This window comes from Gigantopelta aegis, unplaced genomic scaffold (genome assembly GCF_016097555.1).
Source record: "Gigantopelta aegis isolate Gae_Host unplaced genomic scaffold, Gae_host_genome ctg3867_pilon_pilon:::debris, whole genome shotgun sequence".
In the NCBI taxonomy this organism is placed as follows: domain Eukaryota; kingdom Metazoa; phylum Mollusca; class Gastropoda; order Neomphalida; family Peltospiridae; genus Gigantopelta; species Gigantopelta aegis.
Genome location: NW_024533555.1, coordinates 23,971 through 38,193, shown reverse-complemented (window position 1 = coordinate 38,193; position 14,223 = coordinate 23,971). Strand labels below are relative to the sequence as shown.

Sequence of the window (14,223 nt, the reverse complement as noted above, 5' to 3'; positions counted from 1 at the left end):
CTCTCTCTCTCAGTCTCTCTCTCTCTCTCTCTCTCTCTCTCTCTCTCTCTCTCTCTCTCTCTCTCTCTCTCTCTCTCTCTCTCTCTCTCAGTCTCTCTCTCAGTCTCTCTCTCTCTCTCAGTGTCTCAGTGTCTCTCAGTCTCTCTCTCTCAGTCTCTCTCTCTCAGTCTCTCCTCTCTCTCTCTCTTCTCTCTCTCTCTCTCTCTCTCTCTCTCTCTCTCTCTCTCTCTCTCTCTCTCTCTCTCTCTCTCTCTCTCTCTCTCTCTCTCTCTCTCTCTCATATATATATACATATATATACAAAGTATACTGTAAATATATATATATATGGCTGTCGGCAGCTTCTATTTTCCCATTTCTGTTTACAGTTTTGGTTCTAAAGTTGTCGGTGCGCAGACCGGCATTGTGTACAACAACGAGATGGACGATTTCTCCACGCCCAATACAACCAACGGCTATGGTATACCCGCGTCCGATTCCAACTTCATCAAACACGGCAAGCGCCCCGTATCGTCCATGTGTCCGTCCATCATCGTCGAAGACGACGGCGACGTGTCTATGGTTGTCGGAGCATCCGGGGGAACTCGGATTATTACCAGCTCGGCACTGGTAAGTGACGTTCGCGATACCTCGGCTGGTTTCGGAAATATAGTCGGTATACTCCGGTTAGATAGATAGATATCTAGTTTAACGTGTCCATATACCACTAGGGTTTCGAACACGCCCATCCCGAGTCCGACCTTCGATAAGATCGGTGGCCTGACTCGGGATTGGGGGGGGGGGGGGGGGGGGGGGGGGGGGGTATAGAGTTGAAAATGGGCAGAATTTTGAAATTAGCAATTAGTAAAAAAGTTAATAGAAAAAATAAAAAAGTCTGGAGCTCGACGCGGTAAGACGTATTTGTTTCGCTTGTGCACACTGCACGTGCTTTCGTGTGCTCGACTTGAGGATCCTTCATTCCGTTGTTTTTGTCAGCGACATGAAGTTTTCTACTGTTTCGACAGCCTGCGCCACCAGGTTGGATTCTTTTTTAGCGAGATTTCTTGCCCCCACGTCATTTCTCCGGCTGACTATGTCGACTTGTTTTTTCGTGACTCGTATGACGGCCATTCTGCAGAATGTCACGTTTCTTCGCGTTTAGTCTGTATATGTCCGAGTCTGTCCTAGCAGCACTGGAAGATTGACCGTCCCACTCTAAGAAGAATTTACTTTGAATAGTGATACCATTCGTATCACAGCACTATAATCACCTTCATGACGAAAGACTATACCCTAAAAGACTCACAAGATCTGTATTTCAATCACTAGGGGTCTAATGACTTCAAATAGGGGGATGCAACCCATCTCGTCCCAACAAGCTGTGCACCCTAACGGCCTTAACGAGGCCATTCACGTGGACATATCGATCGGCTTTAAACTTTTAGATCTGCTTTCAAAATTTTATGTCAAAATTACCTTCTGTTTTTTAATATTATTAAATAGTCCGATCCTCTCTTCTTTCTCTTATTTATTTTTGGACTGTCCTTCTGAAATACTCCAAATTATATAAATACTCGGCCGACCAGTCAATTCTTTTTATTTTTGGCTAACTTTTTTACTAATTGCTGTTTTCAAAAATTCCATTAACTTTTTTACTATTTGTTTTCAACATTCTGCCCATTTTCAACTCTACCCTCCCCGTCCCCCCATCCCGAGTCAGGCCACCGACCTTATCGGAGGTCAGACTCTGGGTGGGCGTGTTCGAAACCCTAGTGGTATATGAGCACGTTAAAGTAGTTATCTATCTATCTATCTATCTATCTACCTGTTTGACGTTAAATACTTCACATAGACGATCTTTGAGTTCTCTGATAACCAATATTTCACACACTAATCACAAATACATGCATATCAAGAAGAAACCTAACATCATCACAAAACATTTTGAAAAAGGGTCGAAAATGAACCACTGTCATTAGTACACTATTACGTTTGTTCAGCCTGTTATTACACTGTTGTCATATTGTTGTTATACTATACTCAACCAAATTCATTATAACGCCGTTAGTCTTAATGGTCCAAATTTGGTGATTATATATATATATATATATATATATATATATATATATCGATATATTATATATACATATACACATCGTTTTCGAGTTGAAAGACGCAAACGTTTTACATACAGTATATTCGTTATATATTCGTTAAAAGTGTATATTTGTCTCTACATGACATACGAAACATCGCTGTAGATTAAATAACATCTGATGAGTGAGACTAATTCAAAGTCTCTCACGAAACAAGCCTGTATATAGAGATATATATACATATATATATATATATATATATATATATATATATATGTCTGTATGTACAAACACACACACCACACACACACCGACATGGTTCAAGCCAACGGGATTCAACTGTATACATGTATATACTTAATTGTGATGAGTTTATGATTATACTGTTGTATTTCTCTGCAGACTGTCATAAGCGCTTTGTGGTTCAGTAAGCGGATCAAGGCGGCCGTCGACTATCCCAGAATTCATCACCAACTCGTTCCTAAATCGCTCCGCGTAGAGGAGGGATTCCCGCAGGTTAGTGCTAGTCTAGAAGGCTCACGTTGGTGGGAGTTATCTCCCTCTTTGTCTTTCTTTCTTTGTGCCTAATTTCTTTAAAAAAAACCCAAATGCGCACCTAAGGCCCCTTGGCATTAATCCTACGACACATTTCAAAATTCCAAAACACCAAAACCACCCTCCGCCTGTTTCAGACTCCATGACAGGCGTGCGCTACAACAGCTTGCCCTGAACGTGCACGCACAATACTCTGACCTGACCCGACCTGACCCGAGGGTTATCTGGACAGGAGATGGAGAGAAAACAAAAATAGAACGAATTTACGAAGCCTGTGTTGTTTTAAACGCAGGTGTTCAAACATTGTAAATGTACGTAGTTACACGCGTGTAAGTCAAACATTGTAAATGTACGTAGTTACACGCGTGTAAGTCAAACATTGTAAATGTACGTAGTTACACGTGTGTAAGTTATAAACATTGTAAATGTACCTAGTTACACGTGTGTAAGTCAAACATTGTAAATGTACGTAGTTACACGTGTGTAAGTCAAACATTGTAAATGTACGTAGTTACACGCGTGTAAGTCAAACATTGTAAATGTACGTAGTTACACGCGTGTAAGTCAAACATTGTAAATGTACGTAGTTACACGTGTGTAAGTTATAAACAGGCTTTGAACGGTTTAACGACACCCTAGCTCATTTTAAACTACCACTATTTGGTCAAGGTCGCGACCTGTGTCATCCCATACTGCGATGATTTAATAGATCCGAAGGGGCAGATTCAGGGGGAGTGGGGAGGGGGTGCAGGAGCACCCGCCCCCTTAACACATTCAAGTTCCCCTTTTTACCTCGTTCATTTCGATGCCCTTTTTTTATGTTAGTTCATGTACCCAGTTTCCACTTAGCGCTCCACACCCCCCCCCCCCCCCCGTTCGAAAAACATTTCTTGGATCCGCGCCTGATCCGCCCCTGATCCGAGTAAACCAACGTTATCGCATTATGTGAAAGGTTAAGTTTGTGTTGTTTCACGACACCACTAGAGCACAATGATTCATTAATCATCGGCTATTGGATGTCGAAACATTTGGTAATTCAGACATATAGCCATCAGAGGAAACTAAACATGCAGCAAGGGATCTTGCATATGCACATTCCCACAAACAGGAAAGCACACACCACGGTCTTTGACTAGTTGTAATGCGCTGGTGGGAACGAGAAAACCCCCAATCAATTGAATGGATCCACTGAGTTGGTTTGATCCTGCGACGTAAGCACCCAAAGCGAGCACTCGACCGACTAAGCTAAATCCCACTCCGGCATTATGTGATGCTTTTGCATGTTTGGGTACTTTTCAATTATTTATTATTATAACATATTGTAACTCAACACATTTGTAAGAAAGAATCTGATTGGATCTTTACTAAAATGTCAAATGATAAGACTCGCCCCTCCCCCCAATAATTCTGAATATAAAATATTATTGGTAGTAAATCTTAAGGTAGAATGGAGGAAATTGCATTTCAGGACATCTAGTTTTCAAAGTTTTAAGGGGGAGGATACCACAGAACCCCCTAGAAACGTTGCTTTGCACCCTCGATCTCAGTCACACCCCCCACCCCCAAATGTCTACTTGCTTAAGCCGTGCCTGCAGAAGCAATTTCGCAATAAAACTCAATTTGCGACAGTAAAACCACCGATATACGTCAGAAAATCGAAAATTACAGTAGAGTTATCTCTCTAATTAGAACGTAAACTATTGTCTATATATATATATATATATATATATATATATATATATATATATATATATATATATATATATATAATTTTAATACATAAGATTTTGTTAATTTCAATACACAAACTTTTCTTAAATGCAATAAAATATATCATTACATACAAAGGTTTTATATTCCTATAACGACGCCATAATATCAGGGCCTTAGCTAGCGAGGGGGGGGGGGGGGGAACAAAAAAAAATCCGGAAAGCATTATAGAAACTTAAAGAAAATTCTCTTCTTAAATGTTTAAGGAGTTTTAGACTATTAAGTACTCAGTTGCCCCCCCCCCCCCCCCCCCCCCCCCCCCCGAATATCCATGTCATAAACCCATTTGAGATAAATATTGTACAGAATATCAGGTTACTACGTTTTGATATCGAGGTTTAGATAACGGTGTAACAGGCGAGTTTCAGCGATACTGTTAAACAGTTATCGAACCGAGCCAAATAACCACGATATTAAACTGAAGTATCCTGATACTTTTTGTATCATGCACCCCTTTCAAGTTATATTTTTGTAATATGTTTCTGTCAAAAGCGGTATAAAAACTATTAGTATTATCGTGTAGAAACTACTTCCGGAAGTCTGATAACAGCAGTTGCCCGAAACCATTTGGGAATGGCATAGCCAGGCAAAAGGTTAATTGTTTCCAAATTTTAAATAAACTATTTTGATTATATTTCAAAGTCTGTGTGACAACATTACAATTTGTGTTCCGTTTACTGTGGTAATAAACGCAAGTCAATGTGTGACCTACATCAAAGAAGATCCACGTCACTGGCTGCTAGTCACTGTGACGTCAGACGATCTTCCAATGTAAACATTCTTTGCAGTAAGCTACTTGCTTTTTTGTTTCAAAATATTTAATTCAAAACGCTGGCTAGTTCCGAATGGTTGCGAATAATGGAGAATTGCAGAATAAGAGATAATTTGATGTTACAGGAAGTGTGAATGCTTTATTTATTTACGCAGTTCAGCAATTATTGCTGTCAATGGATGTTTGAAAACGAGGAAAAGACCTATCTGAAAATTGAACAAACATCCGTCATTCACACAACTCATTTCCTTGTGACCTGGACCCCGTCCCACGAAGCCACCTTAGCCCTAAGATTACCTTAAGCGCATAGCTACCCTATGCACTTAAGTTGATCTTAGGGCTAAGATCGCTTCGTGGAACAGGGCCCTGGGGCCTAATTCACAAATCTCTCTTAGGCTCTGCTAGACAACAAAGCATCCTCTTTGCAAGTCTTTTACCATTGCACTCCGAGATCGCAAAGTTGCGAGGTTTTAGTGAATTAGGCACCTGATAACACATAGCAACGGTAAGGTTATCAAGCTAGCAACGGAGGAGTTATCAGACAGTGACATAATAGCACTTCGAATTATCAGGCAGGGGTTATCAGGTCACAGGAAGCATGGTTGCATGATAAATAGAGATTATTAACACGGTTATTATTGACCAAAATTGCTGTTAATGGGTCATTTGTTTACTAGCCAACAAGACAGATAAGATTTAGTTAAAGTGCGGTATGTCAAACTATATTTCTGCTCATCGCGATGACATCATATTACCGACGTAGGCTAAATATCGAATTAAAATGTTATTTTAGAATCGTTATAGGATAAATAAAATTCGTTACTTGTGTTTTTAATATGTAAAATATCAACCTCGTTTAGTTACGAGATATTAATTTTGTCTTCGCGGAGCCTCAACAAATACCGATTAACAGATTCGGTTGATATATTCCATATTTAAAACCCCACTCGTAACGAATCCTCTATATTCCTGTCAGTTCATAACAAAGTGTAAATTCCAATACAAAAATATTTGTTAATTCTGATGCATATTTTGTTCCAGTATATACTCGACGGACTAAAGGCCAAAGGTCATGACATCAAGATGTATCCAACGGCTAAAAGTTTCGTTCAAGCTGTTCTACAGAAGGCGACTAATAAGATCACAGTTAACAGCGACTATAGGAAATACGGAATACCAGACGGATATTAAACATTTAGAGCTGCAATGTCGTCTGTTCATCCTGTGACGTCATGAACTAATGCGAAATACAAAGTATTCTTGCCCACTGAACAGGGTTATCCAGCTTTTGCACGGTGCTAGAAAAATCTGTCTGATCCTAGGGCTAGATAAATCTGTCCGACCCGAGGGATAGACGATTTCTGCATACGCGTGACGTCATAACTCATGTTTTACGACGATTGACGTCATAACTCATTGTTTTCAAAATTCTTTTTGACATTTCACTTTGCATCATTGTTTTAAACAAATAAATATTTTCAACTTTATATTTATTGATAAGCTGAACATTACATATTTATGTCGTTGCATAAGGTGGACTATATTTTTCCGCGTATGATTAAATGAGTTTGCAGGTGAAATGTATACGAATCGTTCTACAATAAACAGACCATAGCTTACAAAATTAATGTTTTGTTACTGTAGTTAAATGGGCAAGAAAAAGAATCAATCACCGCTGTAAGGTATAGATAGGGCAATTCCAACCCTCGGGACGAAATGTTTTTGTCCCTCGGGTTGGAATAGCCTTATCTATACCTCACAACGATGATATATATATATATATATATATATATATATATATATATATATATATATATATATATATATATATATAATTTCTTGCCCACTGCACAGGGTTATCCAGCTTTTGCACGGTACTAAAAAAATCTGTCTGATTCATAGCTGATTCATTGTAACATGTCTGGCAGAAAAAAAGTTAAAATCCAAAAAAATTAATAAAGTTTTAAGGTGATCTAGGGCTAGATAAATCTGTCTGACCAGCTAGACGATTTCTACACACGCGTGACGTCATAACTCATGTTTTACGACGATTGACGTCATAAATCATGGTTTTCAAAATTCTGTTTCCATTTCAGGTTGTATCATTGTTTTAAAAATATTTAAACAAATTAATAGTTTCAACTTTATATTTATTGTTAAGTTGTATTTTTATGTCGTTGAATAAGATGGACTATATTTTTTCAGCGTATGATTAAATGAGTTTCATTGTTTGTAGGTGAAATGTTTACGAATCGTTCAACAATAAACAAACCCGTACGTAGCTTACAAAATTAATATTTTGTTACTGTAATTAAATGGGCAAGAAAAAGAATCAATTACCATATGACTCCATCATATGTGGTCATGTGGGATAGAAAAAGTACACCCGAGCATAGGTACATGATGACAGAATACTAAACCATTTCCCAATGACACTATAGTACATGATACGATGGTTACTGCATTGAGTTAGTCACTGTGGTTGAAAGCCCAATGTCCGATAAACATCCAGTATTATTTTTGTTTTGTTTTATTTTGTTTTAACAGCACCCTATCCTAAGCATTTTAATTCGCGTTTTATTCCCGGCCAGGACGAAGTGAGGATTTTACCCCACCCATAATGCAAATTTTAAAACACGAAACTACATGACGAAAATGTAAAAATAAGTACAAAAATACTGTTACAGCTTAATTTGTATCATATGCTTCTTGAAAAATACCTTATGACATTGATATAATCAAGTATTACAAACACTTCATCAGGACCATAACAATTTCGACCTTGACCATTTTATCAAAAATAAACTACACTATCGTATTTATCGTGTTTGTTTCATGTGTTAAATAAAATTTAACACTACAAATTAACACGATAGCTTTTAAAATGAAGGTTTTAATATCAAAAGATTAATTTAAAACTGTGTCTAATGACCTCACGTCACCACATCACATTAATATGTCGTCATATATTACGAACGACGTCATGTTAAACGCAAGCGCGTGATATCCCATGTAGGATAGAAATTTCTTACACGGCTTTCTTTCATGGGATAGCTCTGTTCCATTTACCTGAGGATGAGAGAAAAAGGCAATTTCAACCTGAGGGAAAAAAAAAATTTGTAAGGGCCTTGGTAAACCTCGGCCCTCAGAAAAAAACATTTTGTCCCTCGGGTTGGAAATGCCTTATCTATACATGTACCTCACAACGGTGAAATATTCTATTAATATTCTGTTTATATATATATATATATATAATGTTACATTTCCATGTTACATTTCCAGTGCAATCAAAATATGTGATATTTTTCAGATCACATACTTTAAGGGAAAATGATACTATTCGGTCAAAATTTAAGTCATTGTAGCCTACTCGATAGTATTCCCCAAAAAACCCACAACAAGGCTGGGAAGGGTTCGAGGGTTTATTCACACCATACGCGTGGTTCTGTAAAAATAATTACAAACGATAAATACACTGACAGTAATAATAATTAACAACTGACTTAATCATAAAAATAAATTACATATGTCATATTACATAGCAATATACATATTCATTTAAACCATTATCACACAATTATGCCAAGTTACTGGCATAATACTTTCCTTCAAAAATATACATATACGTTTCGGCGACATTAGTGCCAAAAACAATCAAAATAATTACATGCATTTAAGATAATTATATGCGGTTATAAAAAAAAAATACAACAAGCAGTAAAGACTTGGCAACATTATTGACAACGTCACTCGATTACAAAACAAACAACTTCCCCATTTCAAATGCTGTCAATATAAAACAATAACGTTCGGGTTTGTATGACAAACATTAAAATAAAAACCATTACAAAATACAAACCGGAACGTTCGATTTTCAAAAAGAAAATATATATACATAAAATACTCTGTTACAGCGCAGGTGAAACAAGTCACGTACGTTGGTCAAGACGCACGTGAAACACCTTCGCTGCAAGAATTGCATGTAATACAGAAATAGACAATACTACTAATACACACCTTCGCTGTGGGCGATGAACCGTATAGGATGATAACACTGTGAATAAATGGGTAAAATATAAGCTAACACTCAAATGGATAATAAAACTACAGCAATTAGACATCTCTTCATCCAACACTAATCACTAATTCTGCTTATACAATTAACTTGCGCCTCTATCTATATTTATACGTTTAATTAGAGACCGCACCGGAAGACTGGTAGCGCCACTCACATCTGTTACACCATCGCCGAATGTAAGGTTTGAAAAGCACATGTTAGTTAACGTCTATAAAACATTTATTGTTTAATATTGGAAGAATACCAGTACTTGTAATAGGTATAAAATACATTGATAAAACTTTATAACAAATATAGAACTCATGTTACTTGCCACTTTACGTTTTATTTAGTGGCAAAGTGAAAAAGTAGCGATACCGCATTTAATTATTGAAAAATAGTGTTGTTGTCGTTATTGCAAGTATTTATTTTTGTGAGGTAATTATATTTAATTTATTACTCTTGCAGTACATGACACAATTTAGATGTTTTGATTTATTGTATAACTGTGATCGCCCGTTAAAGGGACACGCCCTAGTTGTTAACCATTACGCCGCTGTTTTTCGCTATTAAACCCATTTTTCACAAATAATATTACACTTTACTTACATTTTATTATTTAGAATATACATTTCCATTCTCCTGAAGTATTTTTTGGTAATCCTGGTAATCCTGATGTTTGTAATACCACGAAATGCATTTTTTGTATTTCTTAAAAACGCACGCGCCACTGAGAAAAAACCGTTGAGCAGACGAGGTCCAATCTATTTTTAGAGGGGATATTCCCGTTTCAACGTCACAGATGTTGGTATACCACGTGACAGTTATCATTTTGGTTCGGTTTGTTTTCTCGTTCACGGTTCGCGCAATCAACATCCGATTTGTTGTCGTTTGCTTGTCGTTCATTTGTGAGGTTTTTCTTCACAGTTCGTGCACATTTTCATTAACAATAAAGTTCAGACAAGTAAGTATCTCAATACAAAACGTTACAAACCCTTAAAACCAATAAGTCTTACGATATCTGTAGAGGACAGAACAGTTGGAACATGCCCAGGAGAGGTGAAAGGAACGCATCCAAAGTCTGTGTGCACTCTGGGAGATTTGTCGTGACATAGGCATTTTTGTGCTTCGAGCGACATCTACCGGTGACATCAGAATACTAACTTTCAAAATTATTTCAAGTAATTGAGTCACGGGATGCCCATGGTATTTATTGATATAAAACCTTCTTTTTTACTCCATTTTATAAAAACGTGATCTAAGTGTGTTACAGGTTTGTAGATTAACCAAAATTATAATTTTCGCGGGCTGAAACTAGGGTGTGCGACTTTAACAACATCTTTCTGTATGTGTGTTTACTACAATCCAAGATGGCGGATATTAACGGATGTAGGACAAAATGTCACTGGAAAAAATATTAACTATTAAAGTGGAAGGAAGGAAGGAAGGAAATGTTTTATTTAACGACGCACTCGACACATTTCATTTACGGTTATATGGCGTCAGACATATGGTCAAGAACCACACATATATTGTGAGAGGAAACCCGCTGTTGCCACTTCATGATAAAAATGTCAACTTTGACTATATACTTAATGTGTAAAAAAAACTTTTAAACATCCTAACTACATGGCTAATTGAATTTTTTTTTTTTTTTTTTTTTTTTTTTTTTAATTCTTTTAAAGGTATTTCTTCAGTATAACAAACAATCAATATCATTCTTGTCATATTTAAAAAGTGTCCGCGGTCCCTAGTTTAATAGTATATATCCAACGCCTTTACTTTATTACTGTTGATAAAGTTAACTCGTCCATATATATATTTATTCGTTTAGTGTGTTTTAGTGAATTCAATATTTAAAACGTATTTACTTAGCATTGATTATGGACGTTAAAAACACTTTTCCACATTATGTATTACATTTACATATATCTAAAATAATGAGATAAACATTATAACAATTAATACATGCATATTAGTCAAACCTGTAAGTGCCAAAAGGAAGTCTGAAGATAACGAAAGGCTCCGGAAAAGGAAAAGGCAAAGGCAAGTCGTAAGTATGTAACGTGTACTGTGACTGTCTACACTCAGCGCTGCACGGACCTGACTCACGATCACGTGACACCAAATACACATAGCCATTGGATAGAATCAACCAATGGCTCGTCCCTAGCCAGTATGGCGAGAAACAACCATAAAAGGATTTGTCTAATGCACCAATATGATATTCTCAACGCAAATTGAGAATATCCTATTATAAAATAAATATAATCCTAAAATAAATAGTAATAGTAATAGATAAAATGTGTTATTTATATACAAACGGCCAAATATTTATTCCCCGTTACATCATTACATCTTGAAATTTTCACATTAAAAAACAAATCATAGGTCACGGGACAAAATTGTGATCCACAGGCCATAAGGTGAGAGAGAGAAACCCGTTTTATGCGCTCATAAACCACTAAGGTTTCGAAGACGCCTGTCTCGGTCTCAACCTCTGACATCACCAGTGACTAAGTCCGGGCCAGGAAAAAGGGGGGGGGGGGGGGGGGGGGGAAGAGGGTAAGTTTGGAACAAGAGGAATTTGGAATACAAATTTAGTAGTTAGGTCAGAGACCTAAGGCCAAAACGAAATAGCTGATTCATTCTAACGTCTGGCAGAAAAATTTAAAATCTAAAAAAACAAACATTAGAGTAGTCAGGCCGAAAACGTTTTAAGGTGATCTGAGCAATTTAGACTGGCAGCCAAAAATAAATTACGTCGGACTATTTACAAAAAATAAATAAAAATAATAATAAACATAAAATTTTGAAGGACAGTCAAAAAGTTTAAAATCCGACTAAGCCCTTACCTGGAGGCGAACGTTTTTGTAGAAAGGTTGGCGCTACGGCGATCCCAAGAAGTGACGGACATCAAGCAGTGGAATACATGTGGCGTTGGTAGCGCGTAGCAGTTAGCGCTCTCGCGACGACTGGGTAGTCCTGGCCTTTGACAATCTTGTTGACTACATGTATGTAGAGCTGCGTTGTCCATTTCCGGTATTAGGAGTCGGCAACAGACCACAATTAATTTCGCTGTATGTTTCTATATAGCCTTAGTGGCTGTAACATTTTTATTAATATCAGCAGGCCCGTTGATATTTGTATATACCTTTGCCTGCCTGGGGGACACATACCCTGAAAAGGACAACCCCTGTTGTCCAGCTCTTTCTCCCAGGATATTGGTTTAAACAAACACGCCCTCTAAACTACATGCTCTCCCCTGTCACTTCAGTCAAATAGTTGCCACTTCATAGCTGTCTGCCATGAAATAATCACAGTCAAACAGCAGACTACTTGCGCGGACAAATTTCCAAATGGGAAGATAACTGTAATCTGAGGCCAGTCCCTGGTTGTACAGGCCATTCCACCGCTTGGAGAGACAGACCAAACTCACTCCATCACTGGTGGTGGTCGGATGGAGTGAGTACTCACCCTCGCCACTAAGTAGTGGTTGGACGCAGGCACTTGACACAGATTAGCAGGCCTATACATGAATAAAATTCAAAATTTGTTGTATATCGGTTAGCCCGAGTACTCTGACTGTAAGAGAGCTAGACGGACATTTGGACATAAATACGCTCTCATTACAGACAGAGACCAAGCTATGTATTTTGTTGGCAATTCCCGACAACCAAAAAGTTGGCAAAAATTTCCGCTTTAATACCACAACAATCCTATGTTTGACGTGAAATACCTTTACATCGATCATTTTCGAGTTGATTGATTAAAAGAAATTCAGATATTAATCACTAATACACACACTACAGAAAGAAACCCGACAGCACCCACATTCAGCTAAGCTTCGGCAAACTCCGGACAGCAGAATTCTAAGTTCGCCGACCTATATCGTGACGATGCGTCACACGATCGCCCACTCAGCCATTCCGTCTTCCAGGGGCCGTCTCAAAAACAACAAGTGCCCGACACTCACCAAAAAAGTTTGTTTTGTGTAACGACACCACTACAGCACATTGTTTCATTAATCATCGGCTATTGGATGTCAAATATTTGGTAATTTTATCACTGTGTTAGAGAGGAAACCATTAGCCAACTCTTCCATGTTGTAACGTCGCTTGGTATGATACGGCCCCTGTAACTGTTGCACAAGGCGGAATCGCCTAGTGGGCGATCACGTGATATACGTCACGAAATAGGTCACCGAGCTTTGTAATTCTTGCGACGGAGTGTCACGAAGCGTAGCTGAATGTGGGTGCTGTCGGATTTCTTTCTGTAGTATGTGTATTAGTGATTAATATGTGGATTTTTTTTTAATCAGTTAACTCAAAAATGATCGATGTAAAGGTATTTGACGTCAAACATAGGATTGTTGTGGTATTAGAGCGGAAATCTTTGCCAACTTTTTGGTTTATTGCCACTTAACGTGTATTTACATATACCAAAAATTTCTATTCCTGCAATATAAAAGATACAAGGTCCATCACTCGCCATTTTGGTGCGATTTTCTTATTTCTCAAATATCTCTTATTTACGAAATAATCGACTACCTGCTAAAAACCTGTAGAGCAGAAGACGCAGAATATCAAAGTAGATCATGTTGTATACTTACACATTTTTCGTTCACTTTATTTTTTCTGCAAACAAATTAAATAATGGACACAGTACCTAAAAACATTCTGTCGAGCACGGGAATTGTGGTAGTTAAGGGTAAAAAATCGGACAGAATGTTCCAGCTCATATTATTGGCCAATAACTAAACGAAGTTTTACAAAACAAACACGAATATATGTTAATATGATGGCCATGTGTCAAACATGTTTATAAACAAATACACGCTTTGAATGCTATATTCGTCTTTGTTTTGTAAAACGTTTGTTACGTCATCGACCAATGAAATGATTTTTCCACGAATTTTGACGCGTAACTTCCACAACAGGTTTTATGTATTTATTGATAAAAATTCAAAGATAGGTAAAATTACAGGTATTAAG

The 14,223-nt window shown here is 37.5% G+C and overlaps 1 protein-coding gene across 1 annotated transcript; it reads left to right on the top strand.

The window, feature by feature from the left end:
* The first annotated feature begins 327 nt into the window (after positions 1–327).
* Positions 328–6,733, top strand: LOC121392468 (scoloptoxin SSD20-like). Its single transcript, XM_041523665.1, has 3 exons — positions 328–609; positions 2,478–2,591; positions 6,214–6,733. Exons 1-3 carry the CDS (start codon positions 328–330, stop codon positions 6,361–6,363), a joined length of 546 nt encoding a protein of 181 aa, XP_041379599.1. The 3' UTR covers positions 6,364–6,733.
* Positions 6,734–14,223: the final 7,490 nt, after the last annotated feature.

What these genes read in the sequence shown, in the direction of transcription:
- LOC121392468 (XM_041523665.1), top strand. Translation starts at nt 328, where the DNA reads ATGGCTGTCGGCAGCTTCTATTTTCCCATTTCTGTTTACAGTTTTGGT. An exon ending in TTATTACCAGCTCGGCACTG is followed by an intron (nt 610 to 2,477) that starts GTAAGTGACGTT and finishes ATTTCTCTGCAG; the next exon opens with ACTGTCATAAGCGCTTTGTG. An exon ending in TAGAGGAGGGATTCCCGCAG is followed by an intron (nt 2,592 to 6,213) that starts GTTAGTGCTAGT and finishes ATTTTGTTCCAG; the next exon opens with TATATACTCGACGGACTAAA.